Consider the following 27,840-nt stretch of genomic DNA (forward strand, 5'->3'; position numbering starts at 1 on the left):
TGATATGTATTTGATTTTATTGTGACCTGAATTTGTGTCGGTCAATGTTTGGTCAATACAATGTGGATGCATGTGTCATGCCCAAAATACCAAATGCATCTGAAAACGCCGTATTAAAAACATAAATACGCTGACTGACATTTGTATCACGTAGACCGTAATGTATTGAGTGTATAATATGTTATCTAGAATCTATTGTCCTATCCAGCCTGGACATGTAAACAAGTTACAACAAACAATACAAAAAACCGATAGGAGTGCAAAGTATAGGAAAGGTAAGCAAATCACTAAAACTAAATAAACTACAACTACACGTTTCATTTACCGGGTAAAGCCCAAAAAGCTATTAGCTATTTTTTAGAAGCGACCTGGCAACAAATGCTAGCTCAGCGAAATGGCTTATGTTGTGGACATGTATAGCAGCCAAATTCTCTAAACGCGTGTTGATTCTTTTGTGGAGGTAAAAAACGGAGGGCCCGGAGAAAATTTTACCACGGGGAGAACATGCAAACTCCATCTATACAGGGGTCGAGGTCGAACCCACGTTCTCTTGTAGACCAGGCGAGGTAGTAAACATTTCGCCACCGTGGCACCCTTCTGCAAACAAGCCTGCGGTTATCGCCACCATCATTGTTATGCGCGTTGGTGTCTACGCACGAGTGCAGGGGGTGTCCACGTGTGCATCACCCCATTCTTTTTTGAGGAAGGTGCGACACGGGGGGGGGGGGGGGGGGTTTGGCCCCGCAAAACTCAGGCGGGGCAAACAGCAACTTCAAAGGTGGGACGCATACTCAAGTGCCACAGGCTCAGACCCAGCCTTGGCAAATGCCATTACAACCATCATCCTCCTTCTACACCTCAATGTGTATACAATAAAATAAGCCATTTATTTTATTTCATATATGTTTTAATAACAATGTAATTTATTCTTTTTCGGATTGGCTCTTTGTTACGTTAATTTCACCTTTAGGGCTTTTCAGCTGTAGTGTTTTGTGCAGGTGAATGCCACGAGATGAAGTAACACAGAAAGCCACGGGTATTTGGGACTTTTATGGTCACGTAATTCTGCACTCACTGTAACGCAAAGCTACTTTACAAAAACAAGCAAAGTACTGAGATGTCTTGCGCTTTTGCTGTACTGTGATAAAGACCCCTTCTGCATCATCGCCACGTTTTAAATCCAGGATACCAACACAGAGTGCTCACCACCACTGTTCATACATGCTAGGTCATACATACTGGTAGGAACCACCTGGTTCCACCAGCCCACAGGGGATTATTGTGTCCGTCCGTCCGTCGTGCATCCAAAAATTGGGAGGGGTGGGGCTGGGTGGAGAGGGGAGGGTGGGGAGGGGCTGGGTGGGGAGGGTGGGGAGGGGCTGGGTGGGGGTGGGAGGGGTGGGGCTGGGTGGGGAGGGGTTGGTCAACCCGTGGTGCCCTTATAAAACTCAACGTTTAACCTACTCACGCCGCCGTTGACCCTGGCCATTGACCGAGCAACCCAACGTTCCCACCAGTTCCCTCCGCAGGAATGTGTTACACGTGCACATATACAAACAGGACACGTGTATAAACAATACATGCACAGTCCTTTTCGCACTGCACAGCTGGATTAGGCTCCCCACACCGTGCAGGGTCATGAGGGTTTTTTGACCATACTTCACCACTCCTGTCAGTGGAGGTTCAAGGTGGAGGTCATTGACACGGGAGGATAGAAGTACAGTACGATTGATTTTGCTCCACTGCCCTCTGCTGTTCATAAAGTAGCCGCGCAGATGCCATAACCGTGTTTGTGTAAGGTGGTATTAAAGCCCATCATTCTTCAAACCTTGCTTCGTTTTTGATGACATGGTCAAGCGCATTGCACACCTGCTGAACGTTGGGTAATAGTCACGTACAAATAAAGGCGACACGATACTTTTTTTTCAACAGCGTGCAATACACCGCACTCAAAGTGTATTGTATGCAATGTATCACCGTGGCAGATAATGCTCTAAATATATTTGGTTCAGGGGCTGATTTTGCAAATGGATCTGCGTCGGCAGGTGTCACTCGGGATTTAAAAAAAATATTGGCTTCCGTTGGCCAAACCAAGGCCGTAATTATAATATATTTTGGGGGGGGGGGGACATCCCCCCCCCAATATTCAAATATGCTCAAAATGTCCCCCCCAATATATTGCTATAAAATAGACTTCTGTTTATATGATTGTGGTTATGGTTGTACTTTATTAATCCCTAATCTCTGCCGTTACATACAATGAAACAAGAAAAAGAAAAAAGAAAAAACAGAGCAATGTAATACAATACACTATTAGACATTGTAAAAAGTAAATAAATAAAACGTTAATCCCATGTGTTAATTTTTTTATATTTTAGGCAGGAAATTCGTTTTCAAATTTATATTTTTTTCTGGGGGGGGGGGGGGGGGGCACCCCCAGACCCCCTGGAAGATTTTGTCCCCCCCAATGTTGACTCCATGGCTACGGCCTTGGGCCAACCCGTTATGCAACTGGCACCGAGTGAGGTCATGGCGTGCCGGCAAAACTCTTTCAACATTTAGCGCAACCCCCCACCAGGCGATGTCGTGTTAACGGATAAAATGAATGGGGGGCTGCTCTCTCCCAGTCTGGTGCAGTCTCGCTTGGCAGGGGGCCCTGGGTTGGTGATGGATGCGACTGGGCAGCCAATTTTATTTTTTAACCGGCCGATGCTAATTTTCACAACTTTGTGTGCCAGTCACATCATGTCCGTGGATAATGTTATACCAGACTAGCCTTTTGCCCGTCCAAGGACGGGTGTATTTCAGTAAATCTGAAACCTGCAAGAGAAAAGCAGACCGCGACGTGATGTTCATTGCATTTGAAAGGGCGCGGTGACACAGACTTATTGCATTTAAAGGTTATAACCCCTTGTTCATCATGACGTCCTTTTTACTTTGATGTCTCAACAGCGTGACGGAGACCGCGTGACGTGAGGGTTCTGCCTTTGTAGTGAGGGTTGTGAGTTGACGCCGAGGAGGAGAGAGGAGGCTCCTCGGCCCCCCATGTGGAGTGACGTCACCCGCTAATTAATATTAATGGTGGGGGTCCATTTGGAAGACGTCACCTCTTCATGATTATTAATGAGGGGGGCTGTTCGATGTGGAGTGACGTCACCTGCTCATGATTATTAATAAGGGGGGGGGTGCTACACGTGGAGTGACGTCACCTGCTCATGATTATTAATGAGGGGGGCTGTTTGATGTGGAGTGATGTCACCTGCTCATGATTATTAATGAGGGGGGCTGGTCGACGTGGAGTGACGTCACACGCAGGACACACAGACATTCTTGGCTCAGTGAATTTGAAGAACGTGATCCCCTCCTACACTGTTTGTGCCAGTCCACGGGGGTGTATCCTTTTTGGGGTAAAGGTTTATGATGCAGGCCATCAGGGCCAGCAACGCCCCATCTGCTGGCCTAGAGATTGTCAGAATAAGAAAATTAGACTTTTATAAAAAAAATATTAATGCCTTATGTTTTTTACAAAGTTCGTTCCCATCAGTCTATTAACGCCATTTCATTGCTACGCTCTTCCTCAGTTGTGCTGCTTCCAGTGCAGCTCGTATAAATTCCAGCTTTAATCCAATCAATGTTCCACCTGTGCCGTCTCCGGGTGAAAAATCTACCCTGAGGCCTTCAGAATGTCGAGTGAATCCCTTCTGCTGTTGAAGCCAATGGGGACGATGTTGTTGATTGTCATTCTTTAACCAATCAGATGTCGAGTTTGCCACGTTGGGTGTATTCTTTGACACACCCGGAGCCTTCTAGCTGGCCGAGCTGCTTACGTTTGCCTTGTTCGTGTGCCATGATCAGAAAGCCAGTTAGCTAACTAAAGTAAAACTAGCTAGCACATAACGTAGCATCATCTAAGACTTACTTAAACTTTCTTTCGTGACGTTTAGATTTTTAGATGTAGACCTTTAGATTTTTACTTAGCCCCGTTGTTTTTTAACGCACAATGGCTGAAGGAGGAGAAGACACGGATTTGGTGGCGGATTTACTCGTAATGACATTGATTTGGGCTATGCGATGTCTATTTGTGATGCAGCATCCTGTCATAGTGCGTAATCGTGGTACATCCTTGATGGTTTCAGTCACCATGTATTCATGTCTCTGCAATTAGTGTATTGTAACTCTCATAGGTGTTGAGCTTCGCGTTAAATCACTTTTTTCCACTCGATAGAGGTTACTGTCGCTGTGAATATGGGGTGGTTACGTCAAATAACAATAGTCTATAGCCCTAGTGTCATATCATAGTGTAGTTATTCGAAGTTTGTTTAATTGTGGGAGGATAGCATTGAATGACTTGGTGTAAAATACACGGCCCGCCACTGGGTTTTAATGTCCACAGCACTCCCTCTACGTTCACACACCCAAGGCTATAATATGAGCAGACTCGTGATGGGGCAGTCCGGATTTAGCCGGTGATGCAAGTGCTGCGATTTTGAATCCACCGTCCCAAGTTCGATTCCTGGCCTTGGATAACATCGGCGATGATATTTGAGCTAGTCCTGGGCCTCCCCTTCACCAACTCGAACTAAACAGTGTTAAGTATGGCCAAATAGCCCCCATGACCGTTACAAAGGAGATATATCTTCATCCAGTAGTGGTTTGACAGGAGGGCTGTATTTTTTTTACATGTGGGCGTTTTCAATGCATTAATTTGAAATAAACAATGTAATACTATGCGTGTTTGGCACGGGTACAGTATTTCAATACTTATTGGTGTGTAAAAATCAAGGTGTTTTAAAATATAAGTGTGTCAGTAATAATTTATGGCTCCTTATTGCTGGAGAAATAGAAAATCCGATGAATTTTTTTCGCAATTGCAGAAATGATCTGGCTGAGAAGAAACACATTCCTGCTGCGGAGGGAGCTGGTAGGAACGTCGGGTTGCTCGGTCAATGGCCAGGGTCAACGGCGGCGTGGTGTATTCCGCAAATATGCCCGACTAGTGAGGGTGGGCACAAGCCGGCGTGAATAGGTTAAACGTTGAGTTTTATAAGGGCACCACGGGGTGACAGCCCCTCCCCACCCAGCCCCCCCAGCCCCTCCCCACCCTCCTCTCCCCACCCATTTTTGGATGCACGACGGACGGACACAATAATCCCCTGTCGGCTGGCGTAACCTGGCGGTTCCTACCAGTATAATGCGCGTCCAGACTAAACAATACGAAACAAAGCAGTAAGAGATAATATCAGAGGTGATGACTCTAGTGGTTTGGACACGTGGCCTAGACGTATCTGGAAATAATCCCACAGATGGCATTACACACGCAAGCACACGGCAAAATAAATACAGGAAGATCACAGAAGCGCTGGATTGACTCGGTGAAATGTGATCTCGACCAAAACGGGTGCCAAGTCGAGTCAGCTGTGAAGCTGGCGCCAGCGAGGCAGGAGCAGGTGGAGGGATATCACTCAATCGGGCCCTAGTGTTTATAAAATGTAACGTAAGGAAACTAAATACGAATACGATCCTTTTATGTACAAATCTGCTTGACTCGCCATCTAGATAAAGTTGCTCAGTCGAACAATAATTGTAATCCAACACGTAGGCTTTCGCGACAAATATTCGCGTTAAAGTTTTTTGGGTTATATCACGTAACTGTAGACTGTGCCGTAAAACCCACCTCCACCCGACAAAGCCAAGCAGTATAAGGTTTGTCACGTGGAACTACATGTGCCAATTTGTCACAAGGTGAGCGCCACTGGTACCGATGCTGGTTTGTAATCACCAGCAACGTCGTACTCAAATTGTAAATGTGGGTTTGCTCTCAAACACACCGGTGTGCTGTAGTCGTAACTAATCGGTACGTTTTATTCACGTGACAAACCTTACTAGTCGACGGTCTCGTGGAGGTGGGTGGAAGACACATTTACACGATCTGACCCCCAGAAGAAAAACTAATTTTCACGAATTATTTTCTAGAAAATTAATTCACCATTCAACCTACGTCCACGCTTGAGTACTGTAAAAGTCGACCTTGTGAGAACATTGTAAGAATGTAAGCTCGCATTTTCCCATCCGTCTGCCCGCGTGCAAAAGTAGGATTAAACACATATGAACTTTTTTTCAACGTCAAAAGCACTAAATTGAGAAATAAAATAGGATGTGGTGAATCCTGTTTGCACGCATTGTGTTTTTTTTAACGATTTTAGCCATTCCGTGATGTGTAAACAGTGCCACGATTCAGTTTCCTTTATAGTGGTCAAAGGTAAAAGAAACACCAAATAAACACTCACTGTTTCTCAAATGTGCAGTTGTGTAATAGCACTGCCGACTTTGATCACTACGACGCCACTGTGCGCAGAAGACCAATCTAAAGAGCTATCAGAGCAAGAGATGACAGTAATCACGGAAATTCTTACTCTCCACAAATCAATCATAGTTTTAAGATTCATGAGTACTTTAAGTTGAATTGCCCAGCTAATAAAGGCTCTTAAATCAGAAAGAAGGAAAGACTATTGAAATACTGTATTCTAGATTTGAAGCTTTCGTGACTGCAATGATTCATATATGTTACTTGATACAGCTGTTACTTGATACAGCTATCGTGCTATGACGGTTCCACCTGAAGACGGAAGCTTGTGTTGCCTCCGAAACGTCGTGATTTTAATTTTATTTTACTTTTATTAATTTTAATTTTTTACCTACGTGACTTTACCGAAAAAAACCTAAGAATATGAAATACTGTATATTCCCATAAAACAAGCCATAAAGATGGGGGGAGTAAACCAAATATGGTTGAAAAATTAACCAACTTCTAATCGACTGCAAACACACACTACAATGTCATAATGGGAGATTTTGAACATGGATAAAAGGAGCATATTTCAAGGTTGGTAAATTTGGTATCAGAGAAAGGAACGAGAGAAGCGGAAGTCTGCTTGAGTGCGCAACCAGCAGCAACAGGAGGATAATGAACTCCTTTTTCAAAAAAGGAGTCTAGAACATTGCCATTGAGGAGAAAAACTGAGAACTTGAATCTCACAACTCAGTATTCCCATCGATGTCTCTGTACTCAGATAATTCCACACAGAAAGTGATCACGGGCTGGTATTATGGAGTTACATTTAAACATTTTCAGAGAACAAAGCTAAATACACGATAAACATGAAAAAAAAATCATCATATTTGGTATTCACGCAATTCCTATGGTGCAAAGCACTATATTAGGCACGCAGGAAGGCGCTATGTTTCATATATAAACAAAGTTTGCAGTCGTTTCAAAGTAGGGGGTGATACTCTTTGGTTCTTTCGGTAAAGTCACGTAGGTATAAAATAACATAAATCACGTTTCGGGCGCAACACAAGCTTTCTCAACTGATGACGGACGCTTGTGTTGCGCCCGAAACGTCGCGATTTATTTTATTTTCTACCTACGTGACTTTACCAAAAGAACCAACGAGTATGGATTCCTGCAGTCACGACAGCTTCAAATCAAGTAGGGGGTGATGTTTCTATGTGGCTTTACCCAATTGTGAAATTCACAAGTAACTTTTCAAATTTGCCACACATTTGACCGCAATAAATTATTTAAAACTAAACTTTTTATTTTATTTTACCAGGTAAGGCCCACGAGCTATATAGATCTTTTTCATCACGACCTGGCCACAAATGAGAACTCAACGAAGTGGCTTATCATGTGGAAACTTACAGCAGCAAAATACTCTAAACGCATGTTTCTAAATGTGGAGGGAAAAACCGGAGAACGTGGAGAAAAATCCCTGGGACCATGGGGAAAACATGAAAACTGCAAATATACAGGCATCAGGATCGGGATCGAATTCACGACCTCCTTTATACCAGGCGAGGTTGTTAATATCTCGTCATGATGCCGAAACACATGGCACACTCTGTTTGAACATCCCGGAATCTCTAACACCCACTGTGAAGCAGCCAACGCATATTCTTTGAATAGTACACCTGGAGCGTTAACCAGGGCGGCCAAGTGAGCCGAACCGCAAAACTCTGCACAAGGTGGCAAATGGGCTACCGCTCAGCCATGTTACCGCAAACGCTTGCAATGACCACAGGCATCTCCGGGCACCTTGAAATCCTTGCTGTACCCGCGGTTCTTCTGTGCAGCAGCATGCGGTGACACCAAGATGGGTGTGGGCTAAGGCTTGTTGCCAAGCTGATGACAGAACGTGCTTTGGCAAAATTGAAACTTTTATGTCTGCTGCCTCTTCAAGGGCTGGTTCATTAAGATATCCGATACATTGATGACAAAATGTTCCCATGTCAAACGAGTGGTGCAAGTTAATTATTTTTATGTTGTGCTCTGCAAGTCAATTTTAATGATATAAAAGCGGTGCCATATTTCATAAACATAAAATATACTTGAGCAGCGAGCTGAGAATAACTTGGTGAAAGAACATGTGAAGAGTATTTTTTTTTAAATAAGTGCCAGTGTTTATTAGGTGCTTTTTTTATTATAAAGTAACAAATGTCCAGATGATGCAATGATATAATTTCAAATGTTCCACAATCAACGACAATCACTGTATTTGGCAACTTGCTCAGAAATTCCAACCACGCTCATCACATTCATTACTAAACGGCGGGACTACATTTCTCCGGGTATTAAAAATAAACATTTTCATCTTCAAAATATATTCAATGTGTCGACAAATGAGTGCAATGTTTAACTCTCTTTCTACATCAACACATCTGTTCCCGTACAAGCATAAGGCACTGCCTTGACGCGACTTAAACAGCCTAAACAGAGACAACCAAACATCTTCCCACGCTGCCCTCTGTAGCGTCGCACTCCTTGGAGTGGAAGGGTACCCGGGCAGCTGGCTACGAAGAGCAGGAATTAAGACAGAGGACACCTGCACAAAAGTTAATTGAGATGTCTGCACCCGCAACTGGAAATACCTGAGGACAGCATTGCCTCCTCAACCATGGAGCCAAGCACCTCGACTGGACGGAACGGCTTGCTACACGGCTAAAACCACCTCCTATGTCGATGTCACAACAATCATCGTGTCAGTATGTGTCGTAACCCTACACCACCCGACACAGCCAGAAAGGTTTTTTACGTAAATAAAACGCCGTAATTAGTTACTTCAGCGCCAGTGGAGAACGTCTACAACAAAATTAACAAAGCCCCCTCCCCCTTCCCATTTTTGTCTCTCCATATAAGGTTTACTTTGTTATTAACATCCTCCACAATGACACTAACTCATACCGTGTCAACCCATACGGTTTAACCCATATTCTTGTACAGGAAAATAGCGTTTTTAGGTCCATACGGCGTGTACAGCCGTTTCAATCCGGGCAAAAAGTTTTGTTTATTTGTTTGTGTTTCTCCCTTGTGATGGGACTTTGTAGGGTGAACGTTGAGATTTATAAGGGTACAGAGTAACTAAGGAGGTCTGAATTGGTCTGTAATAATGTTTAATTGTTATTATTTTATTATTTCCCTTCTACGCAGTGGCGGCTCCTGCAAAATCTCTCAGGGGGGGCAAATGTCTGGATGATTGATAAGGATAAGGTCTACCCATGCAATGGATAAATTAACAGCTTAAGCATGTAAAGGCAACTTCACTTCTTTAATATTAATGAAAAATAAAGTGACTCTTACAATACATCTTGTTTGTTTCTATACTCACTATTAATACAATCCACTCAAGTTTCTTTTATTAAAGATTCCACTAGGTGGCGACAAATTATATTGTTGGATGAAACGTGCTTGCGTATGATGACGTAAGCACGTTAGGGCGAGCCCTCCCGGAAGCCATAGAGAATGCATTGCAGCGCCCCCCGGTCGAAAAAAAACATCTTTGAATGTAAGTCTATGGGGCCACTCGGGGCGATTCTTAGCCGGAGTGAAATCTCCCAAAAAGAGGCGGTACTCCACAGAATGTGACATGACGCTGATTGGACTATATCCAGAGGCACAGTGGCGGCTAGCGTGACTCTGTGGTTGAATGACATTGGTGGTGCGTCGCCCAATCGCCCTAATGAAGAAACCGCCCCTGTTTCTACGTGACTTTACCGAAAGAACCAAGAAGGAGGTAGGTACTGATAAAGGGTTGACAGGTATGTTTACTAATGATTGTGTTTTGCATTACATTATTTTGCGTAGAAATAGGACTCGTATCTGACAGGGAGGGTCCTTGCCTTTAAACAAAGGGAAGCTCACCAGCAATGGTTCAAGCAAGCCCGACTCTGCTGATCAGACATTGAAAGTGAAAACCGGTCCAGTTTGCTTGCATTTCCAATACTGCTGATAACGTGCAAAAAATAATAATTTCACATGAAGACAAATAGGGGCAAGGCATTATTAACTCCATGTAGACAGCCACCTCACTCCTTGTGCAAATATTATAAGAAAAATTAAATCACAATTACAAAACACCGTTACATTAATAGTGTCGCGTTTAGCGTGTGGATCAATCAGCATGAGATAAAAGCATTGGCTTACACATCATAAAGGATTAAGGGATCAGGGGCGCACGTCAAATCTGGCAAGAATCTCATTGCCAGTGTCACTCACGTGTGTGTGTGTGATAGCGTAACGAATATGTGCTAAAGAGCTTTATAGCTCCTCGGATTCCTCCAGTATATATTGAAAGTCTGATTCTGAATGACTAACGATTCCCACCACGTTGATTCAATTGTCATTATTACGATTTACATTTACTATTGGAATTTACATTACGTGCAAATGCAATTGCAGTTGAGAAAAAAAACCTCTCCGATGCGATTTCTGGATGTACCACGTGTTGTTCGGCACAATGTCCTGACGTTTCGCTCCACGTGCTCCAATGCCCGCCGCACATGGTTGTTTTTGCAGGAGTCCCAAGCACAGCAACATGGAGAGAACTGTTGGACACCGTGCTGAACTCCATGTGGCACAAGCCGAAATACACATCGGAGAGCCGTGCAGCACAAGAGCGAAAACCACTCGGTTGCATTTAAAAACATTTCGAAGATAGAAAACCCCCACATGATGCTGATGGATCGATCCACAAATTCGGTAACCACAAAAAAAAAAAATCATCCTGAAATTACTCTTGGAGTTTTACATTAAAGGTGGTAATCTGTAGTTTTAGAAAATATGGCTCGGTTATGGATGGAGTCAATAGTTTTACACGGACAAAAAATTCAATGCTTGTGTGAAAAAGTCAGTTCGTCCAAGTACGCCCAACACCGCGGTATATTATGAAAATTTCTCACTTAAGACGGACATATTTCCATCTGAATTACAGAGTCCCGAATTGGTTAACATACCATGCCCACATAGAAAAGCCACTTTATGTTTATACTAATGATGAAATCGTGGAACGAGAACTACCTTTATTACGTGAAATGTTATGCCCTAATCAAGTTACATTTTCTCTGCAATTCTGTTACCGTGGAATTGGCCCACATCTGTTTCGTATAATCTGGGTGAATGCTTACGAACCCCACCACACCAAAACCTTGAGTTATAATTTCACAAAATGTATCCTCCGAGACATTGGAAGTGCAAGACACAGTGCGATTGGTCAGGCTTGTGTTTACAAATACTTAATGGTAACGTTAAAGGTGCGGATTTCCATCGGCTGCAGAGTGATCGCCAAAAGGGCAGACTCGGTCTCTCCCTGCTGCCATGGTTTCTCAACGTCGTTCGATTCTGTTGGGGCAGAAGCAAGTGGTGAGAAACCACGCGGCGCAAACACGCAAAGCAAATCGACCGCATCTGAAATGGGACTGCCTCTTGGTTTTTCCCAGGTAGCTGTCTTGGGAAATATGAAAGTCCATGTTATTTCTATTTGTGTAGTAGTAGTAATAATTCACTACTCGAGACAATGTATTGACATGTAGTTCTCCCTTCTGCTGGGATTGTGACAATCCTATTCCCATAACATGTCCCAGCTTTTGGCATCTCAGAGGTGGCAACCCGAATCCCAACACAGCTGGGCGCTAGCCAAGATTAACCAGCGATTAGTTTAAAGTGTGACGCGGCATCTCGCTCAGCTCTCAAGGTGGCCCAAAGTTCACGATTACGTAACTGCAGTTGTGCTTTGAACACTGAAGACAAACACGGAGACATAAAATATTGCAACGCATTCATGCTGGCATGTGATACAAAGGGGAGACAAGTACTCTGTATAAATGACCACCTTTTGGCTCCCCAGTACTGATTACCACAGGTATTATATTTAGGCCAAGCTGACCAAGGATAGGCTTGAGATGCCAACTGAAATTTAAGTGCACGGTCAGAATGAAACTCTGGCTTGTAGCATTAATGCGCAGTACTCCAATCACTGCACTATTGGAATCAGCTCAAATACGCACTCTCAGTCTCCTGCCATGAGCAGAAAATAAAACAAACATTTCTAGAGGACCCAATCATGCTTAATGTGTCCGTTTTCTTCCGATCTTTCAAACTATACAAAGTTAAGCCTGGTCAGTACTTGCATGGGAAAGCTCCCTGGATATAATCAGATGTTTTAGGCTTTGGCTGAGAGTAGCCAGTGGATTGACAAAGGGCTGAAAATGACTAGAATATAATTATTAACGATATTAAAAAATATCACTGCGTTTTAAAACAAATTGATTCAAGGTGGCCGGGTGGCTCAAGGATGACACCACTGAGTTGACAAAGCTGACAATCTAGGTGTGAATTTGGGGCAGCCACCCATATCTAAATCTCAGCCCGGGTCACCATTAATAAGGCACAAAAGAAATCATATTAACACCATTGGAACCTCATTTGCCAGTAAAAAATATGATAATTGGATTTTTACCCTTCTATCTGGAAACAAAACTGACATCTTTTTTTACAAGGAGTCATGGGTGTGGACCAATCAACTTCAAGGACAGTGCATATATTATCAGAGTTATGTTTTTTGTTTCCATTATGGCTGCAGGTATTGTGGTCTATGCAAACATGACTCCTTGTAAAAAAAGGTGTCAGTTTTGTTGCCAGATAGAAGGGTAAACAACCAATTATCAAATCAGATTAAATTGAGTTTTTACTTCACTTAGATCAATTCCAGCTGTGTGAATTAAAACAAATATCGGACAAAATATTTCTTTCCGCGCAGGTCAGATGGAATAGTGTGCCCTCTCTTGTGCGTCCCCTAGTCCGCAGATAGAACATCGTCGTCGTCATCATGGTCCATGGGCAGGGAGCCCGTAGATGTCCATTGCACATTTCGTCATGTTTCCACTTTGCTCTGCCAAATGCTCAAGTAGTGCCACGTATTTCTGGCACCAATTACTACTGTCGTTATCAATCCATTCTCTGTTAGGTCTTCCTCTCTTTACGGTTCCTTACATTTTTCCGAACAACAAACTTTTACATTTTCCTGTTGTTGTCCATCCTACATATGTCCATAAAAAACAGACTTTCAGCAATTTCAGAAGACATTCTCCGAAGCCTGCTTCTGAAGGCAGTTTCTCCTATCGCATGGCGGTCACACCGGCCTGCGAGAGGTTTTAATGAATTCTCAATAAATTATGCTGATAGCACAATCGTATTACAGGTGGTGCATCACCAGCGCCGCGCCTGGCGATGGGGGACAAGTGTCACTCACCTGTGCTCCACCGCATCCTCTTCATGTCGGCCTTGCGCTGGTTGGCCGCTAGGGTGAGCTCCTCCAGCGACGTGATCTCGAACCGCGAGAACAACCCCTGTGAACGCAGGTGCTGGGGTTTGGTGAACTGCCACATAACGTGTGCACTGTTGGATATTGTGATTTTTTATACAATAACGGCGTCATTCATCAAGCGACCAAGCGTGAGCAAGGTAACAAATAACGGTTTCAGCCTTTTACACTAAATTTGCACAAGCTATGGTTGTGGGTGTTAATGGATGTGATGGAGTTTCATGGGTTAAGCACTGAATTGGTGCGAACGTAAGTGGATACATATATCTTCTTGGTTCTTTCGGTAAAGTCACGTAGAAGGGAAGTAATAAAATAATACAAATAAAACATAATAAAATAATTCTCACGACGTTTCGGCCACACCGCAAGCAGCCGTCCTCAGGTAAAGACCAGGTCTGTCGGGGAGACAGCGTCGACAGACCTGGTCTTCACCCGAGGACGGCTGCTTGCGTTGTGGCCGAAACGTCGTGAGAATTATTTTACGTTTTATTTTATTACTTCCCTTCTACGTGACTTACCGAAAGAACCAAGAAGATGAATCCCTGCAGTCACGAAAGCTTTAAATCGAAATGGATACATATGCATGTATGTACCGATATAGGTGTGTGTGTAGGGGAGTGGTGGTGTAGCGGTTAGCGCGCTGTGCTACGAACCTGGAAACCCGATTCCCGCTCACGGCAAACACGACTGATGATTATCTGAACCGATCCTGGGCCTTCACTAGGTTGACTCAGCCTAAAATGAGTACCTAGTGCAGTGTGTAAACATTAGCAATGGGGAGATAAAAGCAATCGGATGTGGTGCTGGCCACCTAGCCTCTCGTGTACTGTACTTCATGGGTACTCGCTAACAGCACTTGCCCCAAAAGTCTCTTAAGGCTATACGGGATATTTGTCTTTGCATGCATCAGGGTACGTCTGTGTACGTCCATGTAACTGCAAGTGTGTGTATCCGTGTCGGCGCATGTCCATGCACGCGCGTGTCTGACCGTGAGCTCGACGGTCACTTCTCCCGACAGCGCCGCGTCCTCGTCGCGCTCAAACTGGTTCTCGAGCCGCAGCAGCACCGAGCCGTCGCCCCATGGCGCCAGCGTCAGGAGGTGGACGCTCGGCGGCAGTGGCCGGGTCAGCCCCGAAAACTAAGTCAGGAGGTGCAGACATGAGAAGGTGTCAGGTCGAGCATCGTTTCTGCCAATGAACACGGTGGTGTGTGTGCGTGGAGACTGGGTTGATAGATATAAAACAAGGAGCCTTCTTAAAATGTGCCTTGAGAATGAGAGACAGGTACCCAGTCATTATAAGCCCTGCTGAGCCATGCCTCTACCGGGACAGATTCACATCCGGATTAGAAAGAAAAAGCACTTTTATTTGGAGGAAAATGATAGAAGGAACACCGGAGAGAAAAAGGCACAGAATGAAATGGATCAATTGGACTGGACTGGTATAATTCCTGTGATGCTTGGAACTTTGAGAGTAGCACAGGAAGGAGCTGGATATGAACATATTTATGTAGAACTTCTTTCTAATCGGAGGTGCGGGGGGGGAGGATAACGAGAGAGCGGCGTGAACACCACGTGTACCACCAAGGTGACTGAACTGATTGAATCTTCACGCCCCCTCGGAGGAGGAACGTCATTCCGCTGCGAGTGAGGCCGTGTCGCAGTGACCTGTGCCTTGGTGTCGCTCTCAAACAAAGCTGGTGCTCTCGCTTATGGCTGCTCTCCAAGCCTGACGAGCTGCTTGAGCTGCCACTGGAACGTCGGGGAGCCGACTCACCTCCACGCTGGGGTTCCCCTCCCTGCTCTTTTTTGGGTTTTGCTTAAAATTTCGGTAACCCGAAGGGATCAGTGAAAGCATTCAAACTGGGAAACGACGAGCAAGGCTGTATACCGAGCATCACCTGGGTGAGCGTGGATGATGGCCACGCCTGCACAGGCGGCCCGATGAGTGGCATGGGCGCCATGAACTCGGCCTGAGCGAGCGGACGATGCAGCGCGGCCGATCGTGCCGGTGCCTCCAGCACCAGCAGGTGCCGCCCCCTGACGACCAGGCCGTTGCCCCACTCGCCCGGCTCGTTGAGAGCCTCGTCCACCCCGCGGTGGTCGTCATAAAGAAGCCGCCGGTGGAGCTGCGGGGCGGCAGACACGAGAGCAAGGCGATCTTGCAGTGACGAAAGCTACTGGAGCGTGCGTAAGTCTTATTCGACCCTTGATATACAAGGAGTAAATATGCACAACATGACACGCAGAGCAGGCATAAACAAACAGCCCAGCGACTATCGCCTTAGATTTAAAAACAGAAAGATCCCCAAAACAGAATCCCGGTCATTGCGTGCTTCACCATGAGCTCGAAGGACCCGTCGCGAATGCTGGCTCCGCCCTGAGAGCGATCCGTCAGAGCTGTCAGCTGCATCTTCTCGTCCTGGGGGAGATGTCACATGGAGAGGAGATGAATGAAGGGCATCGAGTAGATGGACAAAGGAGCATGACGAAAAGAGAAAAGAGGATAATGGCATCGGGGAGAGGAGTGTGAATGAGGCCCATGGAAGAGTATGGAATATGAAAGGGGCATGTGGGACAAGAGGGTAGGGAATAAAGGGCATGGAGACAGGGGACTAAGGTTACAGTGAAGGCACCTGAACACCTACAAGTGTAAGAACAGAGGGACCGTTTACAAATACATCACAGTACTTTAATTCATTCAAGCTTGCAATAATACATTACCAGCACCATTGTTATGCGAGAGGAAGAGCACCTCCGAAAGCCCAATTACAGCCCCTTTGTTTCACTGGACAAGAGTCCAAGTTTACTGCGCCGTTGGTGACGGTTGTACAACGCCCCAGTGCTGCCTTTACCTTGATATAGATGCGGCTGTTGACCGGGTAGTAGTTGCCGGCCACGGGTTCCGTCTGATTCAAGGGCCACGTTGGCCTTTTGTCTCTCCTGGGTGAAACGAGTCATGCCACGTTTGTGGAGGTCACTTTTAAAACAAAAACACTTTCCCAAATTTTTTACATCCTGGATTGTGCCATCGGCATCACGTGTCATGACATCCGTTAAGATCCCTCGCAGAGCAGTGCAAGTCTTCCCGTTAGAGAATGACCCGTAGAAGTGGACATCACAGAACTACCACTGACCTCTCTTTCGGTGACCTCTGGTCCACATTGTAGTGGGCACAACTTTCCTACCCATCTTGCCAAAGCAAGTCAAGCTTGTTGCACACAGTCAACCTGATATATTTAAATCTTCGACCCGGACTTTAGCCTCATTTAGGGGAAAAATCTATTTAATATGTGAACCCAAATTTTTTTTGCGCATTCATTGATGCACTTGCGAGACTGGTTAATCCATAGGCGGTTGAACAGATTCAAACAAAGCGTCTTAACAAGTTTCAGCTCAGTGTTATGACCTCCGAGCCCACCTGGACCCATTACGGAGGTCACTTTTTGAATGGGGGAAACTATGGGCTTAGTGTCGAGTATTTTAAAAGGGAAAATACCTCTACGCGAGCATTGAACACGGTGAAATGTCAAGAATCATACCGGCGCTCCAGAATCTCCCTGCCGTTCGAGTCGGTGAAGAACACACCGTCGGTTTTTAACGGAGTGTCAAACCGAACCAAAACCTCCTTGCCAATTTTGTCCCTGAAAGAGAAAATTCAGAAAATCGAAATTCGCACTACGACATGTACACACAACGCTTTGCATGTATACAATACACACAAATTTGGACTTCGTATATTATTATGTTTGTTTAAACAGAAAATTAAATGCACGTGCACCTCATGATGCTGTTAACTGGTATAAATGTACACGTATAGGTATTGTGTCAATCCACTGCTGGATGAGAGCTGCCAAGACATAAGGGTTCTCGGTGTTATTTGACCATACTGAGCATTGTGGGTTGGAAAAGTCGTCCTCTGGTCTAACACCGTTTGAGACGAGGCTCAAAAGAAAGCCGTCTCTGGTGTGGACCAATTAGTTTAAAAGGCAATGCATATATTATCAGAGTATACATTTTTTTTTGCATTCTGATCACAAGTATTGTGGTTAATGCAGACATGATTCCTTGTAAAACTTTTTTTTGTTGCCAGAAAAAAGTGGAAAAAAGACTATTCTTATAGTATGTATTTTTCTGCAATATCCTCTATCCAAAATGTAGCATTGCAGCAGCCAATATCACCAGTTTTATTCATGGCAGTTGCCAATCCAAGCTCAACTTTGCTTAGATTTCGTCATCTGATTATAGGTGCATTCTGGCCGATTACGTCATAGGTCACACACATACAAAGATCCCCCTTATAGCCTACACAGGCTATTGTGGCAAGTGCTGCTCATGAGTACCCATTAAGGTTGACACTGCACGAGATGGAGTGGTGTGGCCACCACTGCATCCGACCGCATTTGCCTCCCCAGTGTTGAAGTTTACACCCTGTACCAGATTCTCATTTAAGGCCGAGCCAGGCATTAGCCATCGATGGAAATTTTTTAGATCATTGGGTTCATAGCACAGTGTGGCAAATACAAAGATCCCCCGTATAGCCTTTCACAGACCGTTGGAGCAAGTGCTGTTAGCGAGTACCCATGAAGGCACAGTGCGTCACACACGTGCACACAAGCGGACCACGTGCGTGCGCGCACAATCACAACGGTGGGACCCACTCACGCGAGAGGGATGGGCCCCACGGTCCACTCCAGCTCCACGTACGGCTTGCCCGGGTAGAGACGAATTACCTGCGAGCACCAGGGCGAGAAGACTTGGCGCACCTCCTGTAGCAAGGGGTCCTGCAGTGGCGCAGCAGCACAAACCCACGCACGGACGAGTCAGGAGCGCACGGGGCAACAATAACCGTCACAGAACAATCACACAACGACAGGGTTGGATCGCAGTGCCTACAAGCACCACACAGTACTTGCTGTGAAAAACCCCAGCACACTGGGTTCAACAGACATTGAACAGCACAGACTTAGATCCCCCTTATAGCCTTTAACAGGCTGTTGGGTAAAAATTCTATTAAGCAAGCACCTATGAAGGCCGGCACGGCAGGCAAGGGAGAGGATGGGTGGCCAACACCACACCGGGCCGCCTTTGTCTCCACAATGTTGACGTTTATAAACCGCACGGCCGAGTCCACCTAGGGCAGTGGTTCTTAACCTTTACTGCAGCCTGGCACCCCTTTAGGTTCTCAATCATAAAAAAATTATATATGTGAATTAATACACAGGTTTGATGAAACAAAGTAGTTGTACATACGTGCCCGTGCTTAATTTGTGTTTCGGTGATTAACCTAAACAAATGTGGCATGTTTCACACCCCCAGAAAGGGCATCTTGCACCCCCAGGGAGTGCATGCACCCCTGGTTAAGAACCACTGACCGAGACTTAGGGAGAGGCCCAGGACCAGTTAAAATATCGTCGCTGTTACTGGTCATGAGCAGGAATCCAACTCGGGGTCGCTGAATTTGTAGTGCAGTGCGCAAACCAGTGCACTCCTTGGTGCACACTTTACAGGAGGTCAGAATATTCATACTCTTTGGTTCTTTCGGTAAAGTCACGTAGGTAGAAAATAAATTAAATCACGACGTTTCGGGCGCAACACAAGCGTCCACCTGATGACGGACGCTTGTGTTGCACCCGAAACGTCGTGATTTATTTAATTTTATACCTACGTGACTTTACCGAAAAAACCAAAGAGTATTGATTGCTGCAGTCACGAAAGCTTCAAACCAGAATATTCATACTAAAGGTTTTTGGATTAGATCGCGTTCTAACCCAAAAAAACCTTTATTTTGAATATTGGTCGCGAAAGCCTACGTGTTAAAACGGACTAACCTCTATGAGCAGAATATGCCAACGTTTGTTTGAGGTAGAAGTAATGAAAAGGGAGGGGCAGCAATTTCCCACTTATCCTGCCACGAGAGCAATGTTCCCCGCCCAACAATCAAACAGATATTTTTGATTCTCAGAGCTGGAATTTAGCCCAAATTAAGTGCGGAGTGAAATTTAATCTGATATGGGTGATATTTCTTTGCAGTCATTGGTGACCGGCATGAGACTATTAATTCACGACCAGGTCGACCTTACAAAATAAATAGTCTTTGCATGTGCCTGCCTCACTGGATTAATTTAATCTCCTGGATAAATAAAGGAAATAACAAAAAACAACACACTCTGAACCCCAGTTTAGTCAGAGGGCAACCACCTGGAAGTTGAGCCCAGGATTGCATGGCTGTCACCTCGTCAGAATCATTTATACTGGAGGAACCTGATGAACTACAAGGCTCTTTTTCACAGATGTTCAGTAGGGGCACGGAGTCAGAAAGTTACAACAAAAAAAGACGAAAATACGATAGGAGTGCAAAGTTTAGGAAAGGTAAACAAATCACTTATAAATATACAAATAAAACTTTTTTTTATCTTACCAGGTAAGGCCCACGGAGCTATATAGGTCATTTTCAGAAGCGACCTTCGCCACAAATGATAGCTCAAAGTGGCTTATCACGTGGAAATTTAAAACAGAAAAATGATCTAGATAATCTCAAAGCATGTTTCTAATGTAGAGGGAAAAAACAGAGGACATGGAGAAAAGACTCCATGCAACCACGGGGAGAACATTCAAACTCCAAATATAGAGGTGTCAGGGTCGAATCCCAGACCTGTTGTATACCAGACGAGTAAGATAACATCACACCGACCTTTCCGTTTTTTTCAACAATTCTCCCAGAAATGAAGCCCCCACTCACAACGGTGAAGTGCGTGACCGCGGATTTGGCGACAGGGAAGGCTTCGGAGGAGTTTGGACGGAAGATGTATGCGCCGGAGGCCTGACCGTTGTCCTCCTCACCCTTGCTCGATTTGTACCTGTATACACAGAATGCCACGCCACACGGCAACACACAGAAGCACGGCAGGACACAAAAGCACAGCAGCAAAGTGGCACGTATCAAGAATTATGTGCTACATAAGACATCTGCCCAGATGGCAATGCTGTTAACTCGTGATCTGAAGAAGTTTGAAAGTTCAAATCTGGGATTACATTTCTAGGAAGATTACAGTCAATACTTGATCATTCTATGGATGAATTGGGCACGTTATTGCAAAATGGATTTCTATCAGAAGGGGTTCATTAGCCGTGAGCTGTAGCTGCAGCTGCCAAGCGTTACCAGTAGAAGTTCTGTGTTACAGGCAGTGACAGGGAGCTCTTCCTGTTCTCCACGTTGCTCAGGAGTCCCGAGATTCCATCAAAGGTCAGCGTGTAGTACTGCAACGCAACAATTATTATTACAATTAGCACGGCAGGTATCAAGCAAATACTGGTATTTTAAGAATTGGTGGACAACCCATTTACTTACATTCAGCTTGCTGCAATACGCGATATCATTACGTAGGGCTTATTTCGCACCGTACGTAGCCAACCGTGAGTGCGAGTCTCAATGAGAGCCCACTGGTCCTGTGCCCCTCCCTTCACCAACCCACACTGACCAACCAACATCATGCTCATAGTCCCCACCTACTCTTCTGCTAACACCGCCCACTGCTCAGGTAGCACACGCCCACTGCCCATGTAGCTCCACTTACTACTCAGGTAGCCCCACCCACCGCTGAGGTAGCCCCCGTCCACTCCTCATGTAGCCCACTACTTTGGTAGCCCCATCCTTGCGCACATCATTAATTTTTTGCATGAAACCAATTTTTTTTTACTCGAAACAAAAATCCCAATTTTCTCAAATATTTTGGAGGGAAACCAGTCCAGCCTTTCTGAAAACGGGACCGAGCCTGCCAAACCAGGTCGTCCTGTACTGTAGTCTTAACCTTGTGGCGGCCCTGATCCTGACCTCGTTTTTGATGTAGATGGGAGCCCCTTTGCCTCCGGCTCTTGGGCCGCGCGCCACAAATCCGGTGAGGGCCTCTGCGGGCCGCCGGGCGGCTCGGCTCACAGAGAAGCGGGCGAATCCCAGAGGAGGGATCGCCGCCTGGAAGACGAGCTCGCCGGAGGCTGTGCCCAGGGTTCGGCGAACGGCACGCGTCGCATCCGACACGGGGAACACCTGTGGCACGAAGACGGCACGAGATTGTGCGTATAACGTGTCTAAACCTTACATGCACACGGTGGCAAAATGTTAACTACCTCATATACAGGTCATGGGTCAGATCCCGATCCTGGTATATTTGGAGCTTGCATGTTCTCTCCCTGTGATCTTTCTCTGGGTCCTCCGGTTTTTCCCTCTACATTTTAGAAAGATGTGTTTAGATGATTTTGCTATAATAAATTTCGACATGATAACCCACTTCGTTGAGCTATCATTCGTGGCCTGGTCGCTTCTGAAAATTAGCTCTATAGCTCAGTGGGCCTTACCTGGTAAAATAAAATTGTTTAGTTTTTGTAAATTCTAACGCTAAAGTTAAGCGGTGCAGTTTTCCAGCAATAATGATACTATGATGATAAGCCTATTAAGTTTAAGAAGTGGCTAGAATTTGTAATCGCCAAGTTTTTTTTGGTTGATTAATCAGGCCGCTTAAAAAAAATGGCAGCTTCCTGGACATCCTGCCTCCCGAAAGCAGAAAATCCCATGCAAGCTACTTTCCAGCACAACGCGGCCGATGATGCACATGAAGTCTTGGCCTAATCTTTTTCAAAAAGTCACGAAATTTTTTACATCCCCCGTTTAGCCCGTGTGGTATTTGTCGTTGACAGACCCGAGTATTAAAACAGGGCATCTGGTGGCCTCGAAACCACGAACCTCTGCGCCGAGCGGCAAAACGCTCTTACCACTCGGCCGCGTCACGACGAAAGCTTAATTTCAATATCCTCAATTTGCATCCGAAAGTTATTTCACAGAAATGCCAGACAAACGGCGGTCACGTGCGACGGGACCCTCCACTCACCTTGGACACCATGGTGGCCCCGCTGGGATCTTGCACCAGGTAGCGGGAACCATTGACGGGCAGACGCACGTTCTCCGTGACGCTTCGCCCCAGAGGATTGTACAGCACCACCGTAAACTACGCACGAGACGCGTGTGCATACACACACACACGCATGCACGCCCCACATTAACAAACACACTCCTCCGTTTGTTGTGAGACTAAATATACGCGTACTGCCCTCTTACTGAATGAGGGTCTCCCAACCACTGCGTGGGCTGTGCGAGTTATTTGACCAATCTCACGAGGCCGCAAAGTGCTGGTTGCTGAAGGTAGGGGGCAGAGAAATGGGAAGATCCTCATCTAGCAGTAGTTTTGTGCGAGCTACACAAATAAATAAAAATCACTCACCGCGCCAGCACTCTCCGTGGCCGGGCAGACGCTGATGTTGAGGTAGCGGCAGATCTCCGTGGGCTTTCCACTCCCGGACAGAGCAGCCAGCGCATTGCTGATGAGCATCTGGCACAACAATCGCACGTGCATACGTCAACGTAACGCACGCTGAACAACACGCCGTCTTGCAGGTGGCAGTACGGCAGCAAGTATGTTTCTTGCAGGCTGCCCTGGGATCAATCCACTGCTGGATGAAGGTCTCCACAAGCCATCGTTATCCGTCACAGTTCACGCGATGCAGTAATGCGCGACATGTTGTGTGTTCCTCTTCATCCCCCAACCCACCCCTCACTGTCCTGCCCCTATACAGAGCCCGTTGCCCTCCACTGTTAGCGATCGTCATCAATCATCATCATATCCCATCCACTGATGATTCCATGTCATTTCCCTCCGTGCTAGTGCCTCCTCCTATTAATCCACACTTTTCTCCATTTCCTTCCACTGGCATTGCCATTGCTTTTAGTTTTTTCCTTTTTGGTGAAATTCTTCTGACATGACCATACCATAGCAGTCCATGTTCCTCAATTCTTGACACTTGCTGATGATAATCATGACAACTTCAATAGCAAGCCATTACATGGGCACTTATTCATTCTACCTTTTAGGTTATTTTGATTGTCTTAATTTCTTCTGTACTGCACGTGAGAGCATGCTTTAATGGTTGCAATGGGTTGGGCACCTCGCAGCTGTCCCAGCCGAGGGAGAGACGCATGGCGTAATCGTAGGCGACCTGCTGCTTCTCCGTGCCGGACACGGCGTCGTGGTGCTGAGCTACCCCCATCGCCTCCCCTGTCGAACACACAAAGTATGTATCTTTAACATTTGTCGCACCGAACGTAGGCAACCGTGCTAATTGGAGGTGCGGATCTCGCCGTTTAGCCTTGTAGACCAGCGGTTCCCAACTGTTGAGTGTGCGGGCCCCCTTTTTCAACCACAAAAAATATTTCGCAGACCACCACATGCGAGAGGTTTGAGTTAAATCGCGTAAATATAAAATGTGCTGTTAAACCCGCCACCACCCGGACACAGCCAATTAGTAAGGTTCGTCACGCAAACAAAACGTGCCAACTCGTTTCTAGTTTAGCACGCCGGTGGATTGGAGAGTAAACCCACAACATTTACAACTCGTATAATCAGGTGGACAGCCAGAGGTGTTTGAAATTGTACATTTCCTTGGTGAGGATGTTATTATTTTTTCCGGACCCCCTGTAGTAGTAGCCTCACGGAACACCACCGTAACCAGCCAGTAACTGCAAGCGGATAAAAAATAATTAAACGGACGCTCTGCATGCATGATATCATTTGTTCGTACTCTGGTACTCTTGGAAACCACATTGTTCGTCATAAATAAGTTTATAAAGGTCTTTTACATCGTTCTAGGTTCCCATATGGATTTACATTTTGCCGTAGTTAATATATTGGCATACATGATTATTCATCAATGACTCATGTATGATATAATTTCACACATTTATAAATCACCTCGCGTACCCCCTGGGAAATTTCCACGTAGCCCCAAAGGTCTGCGTACCCCCAGTTGAGAACCACTGGCCTGGATCATAACACAGTGCTGTCCACTCTACGACACCACTTCACATTAACACGCAAGCACGTATACCACGAGTCTCATAAGCTGCTCCCACATCTCCAACATTCGAATCGAGGAGAACTCCTCTTCCTTTGTGTGTGCTGCACAGGAGGAAGTGTCGGACAAGCGTGAGCGCTCAAGGTGCACTGGAAAACGACGGAGGCACTCAGAATGAGAATATTTATTTATACTGCAGGAGGAATCCGATGAGCTATAACGCTCTTTCTTTTACAGATGTCCAGTAGGGGCACAGGGTAAGAACGTTACAACAACCAGTACAAAAACATGATAATAGTGCAAAGTACAAGAAAAGTAAACAAATCACATGTACAAATTAAACTAAACCATCCCCATCCTACCAGGCAAAGTCCACTTCAGTACAAACTTATTTTTCAGAAGCAACCTAGACAAATGATAGTGCAACAAAGTGGCCCATCATTTGGACATTTATAGCACCAAAATAATCTAAAATGATCTCAATGCATGTTTCTAAATGTGGAGAGAAAAACCGGAAGACCCGGAGAAAGAAACACGCGACCACAGGGAGAACATGCAAACTCCAAATATAAACGAGGCGTCTGGGGTCGGGATCAAACCCGTGACCTCGTGCATGCATACCAGGCAAGGAAGATAACAGCTCGCCACCGTGGCGCCCCTTTAATAAATAAATAAAATATACAAGTTCTAATTGGATCATCAATTTCCAAGATTCGGAAAGGCAGTAAAACAGCAAAAACAGTCCCAGACAACACCAAGACAACACACAATACATTCTCTTTGGTTCTTTCGGTAAAGTCACGTAGGTAGAAAAATAATAAAGTAAAATAAAAAATATATATATAATTAAAAAAAAAAATCATATTTTTGTATTATATTACTTTTCTACCCAAGTGACTTTACCGAAAGAACCAAAGAGTATGGATTCCTGCAGTCACGAAAGCTTCAAATCAAGACAATACATTGTTCAGGATTAAATTTACTCACACAGCAGGAAGCTGGACCCGCGTCCCAAGGGTCCTCGAGCTGCGCCGCTCGCCACAATCACCTCCAGCTGAGTGCACACCTGCATACAACGACGCGAGAAACTAGCGTGGGAAGGGGGCTTTGCTTGTCAATCGTTAACATGCCTAGCCTTCATCAACATTTGTCGACGAAGGCATCCGATTAGCACGGTTGGCTACGTGCGGTGCGAAAGAAGTTCAACGTACGTATATCAACAGTCGGCTTATACGACGTAAAAATGTAATAGTTCTACAATGTTTTACCCGTGCACTTTAAATACTGCTGCTGAAAAGTGAAACTAAGTTGGTGGTTTCAAGGCACATGCATCACACGGTTCCTGCCATCAACTCATTAGCAAGGAATTTCCAGCGTGGTTGTCGCTCTTTAGCCAGTGTTACTGCTTCGTTCAATCATCGTATAACCCAACCAGGATCATGTATCTTTCTGGATAATTTATCACCACATTAATCCACCTGATTTTCTGTCTTCCCCTACTACTTTTGTATCGCATCACCAAGAACAAGCTGTTCCTGTCCGGCCTCATTCTCCTATTAGCACGGATGGCTACATACGGTGAAAGCAGAAGTTAAACATACCATTGGAACCTCATTTGCCAGTAAAACATATAATTGGTTTTTTACCCTTCTATCTGGCAACAAAACTGACACCTTTTTTAATTTAAAAGGTGTCTTTTTTAATGAGCTGATGGCAGGAACCGTGTTTTAAAAAGGTGTCAGTTTTGTTGTCAGATAGAAGGGTAAAAAAACAATTATAAAGTTCAACATACATACATTTCTCTTCTTTTTGGGGTTGGCCCAACTTTGAACAAGTGACAGAGGTGCAGAGAAGGGAATGTGGATGCCGGGATCTGGGCTACCGGGGGAATATGGTCACTCTGGTACAAGCACCAAGCCAGCACTGTCTGTGCACAAACGAGGCACTGGGTAAAGCAGGAGTTGCGACCTGCAGGAGAGGACCCCTGACCTCTAGGAGGCAAGCTCTGACCTGCAGGAGGTTATTGCTGCGCCTCTCAAAGAGCTTAAGGGCCGGGCGACTCGTGAAGTATCCAGTCCAGAACTGGTGAGGGCCGTCTGCGTACGGGAAGAAGTCGTCCTCCTTCACAGTCCTGATAATGGTGAAAGCATCCACGGTAAAACCTTGCCAAGCCAGACTCGAGTCAGCCAGAATTTGGGGTAAGCTGGAAAGGCTACCCGAAATAAATAAATAACTCATAAAATAATATGACAAAATAAACCAAATAAATTTTGCACGGAACACTCTTAAGTTACACATGATAGGAGAGACCCCTTTAACCTTTCCCGAGTACATGAAGGATTACTAATAATGATTGCAATCCACAAAAATGCACAAAGTGCGATGAATTAGCCCCGATGAATGGACTCGTTGTCAAATGGACTCACCATGTGAGGTTTGCTTTGTTTAGCTCGTTGAGGTAACAGGTTGGCGTGGAGTACACCAAGTTAACCTTGCTGCCGTTCACTTGCTAAGGAGACAACAGAACACACACACACCGCGCTTAATTTTGCTTGTGCAATGTTTTTTTCGATTACAATTTTGACTAAATTTATAGGGCAGAGGTTCTTTAAAAACTTGTATGAAAATGCACGTGAAAAAGTAATTAATTTGTATGTTTCACTGACCGGTTGAGAAAAACAGTGTCATTAAAAATACATATGGAAACATTTTTCTAGGAAGCAATGTATTAGGTGGGGTAAATGTTAAGTGGCCCCAAAATACAGGTATTATTAGTCCATTGGCCAGAGCAGAAATCGATGCCCACCTAAGGTAGCAAAACTGTAGTAGTACCAATTTGTTTACATGGCAAGTACGAGTGAATTATTTGATAACTCACTCATATCAAATGGCCAGGCTAAATACATAAACTGGAACCACGAAAGTTACACCACCTCAGGTGATACCGACAAGTGAAATATCTGCACTGGGACCATGGACTATACAGAGAGATGAACATGCACACAGATGAAAGTACAAATAAGCAAATCAAACACAGATCCAAACGGACAAGCAGTCACAGTCATACACAGTCGTAAGTAATATGACATCACACCAGCTGGTTGACATAGGTGATGAGCTTGTCCAGATTCTTGAACCAGAGGTTGGCGTTTTCGTACTGGAAGTCAGAGCCCATGGTCATGATGATGTGGTTTGTGCGGTAAAACTTGGCCTGCAACAGAAAAATGCCTCATTAGCAGACGCAAATGTTATTAGCGAGCACCTATTAATTCTTCCCTGTTCTGA

General features: G+C 45.2%; 1 protein-coding gene across 1 annotated transcript in view; it reads right to left on the reverse strand.

Annotated features, from left to right (window-relative positions):
* Window positions 1–8,364: 8,364 nt before the first annotated feature.
* MAN2B1 (mannosidase alpha class 2B member 1) overlaps window positions 8,365–27,840 on the reverse strand; it is a 28,558-nt gene continuing 9,082 nt past the window's right edge. Inside the window, exons 7-24 of the mRNA XM_061571258.1 lie at window positions 27,650–27,766; window positions 26,982–27,064; window positions 26,566–26,686; window positions 25,543–25,621; window positions 23,650–23,759; window positions 22,929–23,036; window positions 22,539–22,655; window positions 21,488–21,700; window positions 20,816–20,913; window positions 20,396–20,513; window positions 18,319–18,437; window positions 17,196–17,297; window positions 16,509–16,596; window positions 15,995–16,075; window positions 15,555–15,782; window positions 14,644–14,793; window positions 13,584–13,680; window positions 8,365–11,674 (exon numbers count right to left, since the gene is read on the reverse strand). Of these exons, the coding sequence (XP_061427242.1) occupies window positions 11,559–11,674; window positions 13,584–13,680; window positions 14,644–14,793; window positions 15,555–15,782; window positions 15,995–16,075; window positions 16,509–16,596; window positions 17,196–17,297; window positions 18,319–18,437; window positions 20,396–20,513; window positions 20,816–20,913; window positions 21,488–21,700; window positions 22,539–22,655; window positions 22,929–23,036; window positions 23,650–23,759; window positions 25,543–25,621; window positions 26,566–26,686; window positions 26,982–27,064; window positions 27,650–27,766 (2,145 nt within the window). The 3' untranslated portion in view covers window positions 8,365–11,558. The remainder of the gene's footprint in view (window positions 11,675–13,583; window positions 13,681–14,643; window positions 14,794–15,554; window positions 15,783–15,994; window positions 16,076–16,508; window positions 16,597–17,195; window positions 17,298–18,318; window positions 18,438–20,395; window positions 20,514–20,815; window positions 20,914–21,487; window positions 21,701–22,538; window positions 22,656–22,928; window positions 23,037–23,649; window positions 23,760–25,542; window positions 25,622–26,565; window positions 26,687–26,981; window positions 27,065–27,649; window positions 27,767–27,840) is intronic.

The sequence above is a fragment of the Lethenteron reissneri genome, chromosome 47 (genome assembly GCF_015708825.2).
Source record: "Lethenteron reissneri isolate LAM-NWPU_2019-01 chromosome 47, ASM1570882v1, whole genome shotgun sequence".
NCBI lineage: Eukaryota > Metazoa > Chordata > Hyperoartia > Petromyzontiformes > Petromyzontidae > Lethenteron > Lethenteron reissneri.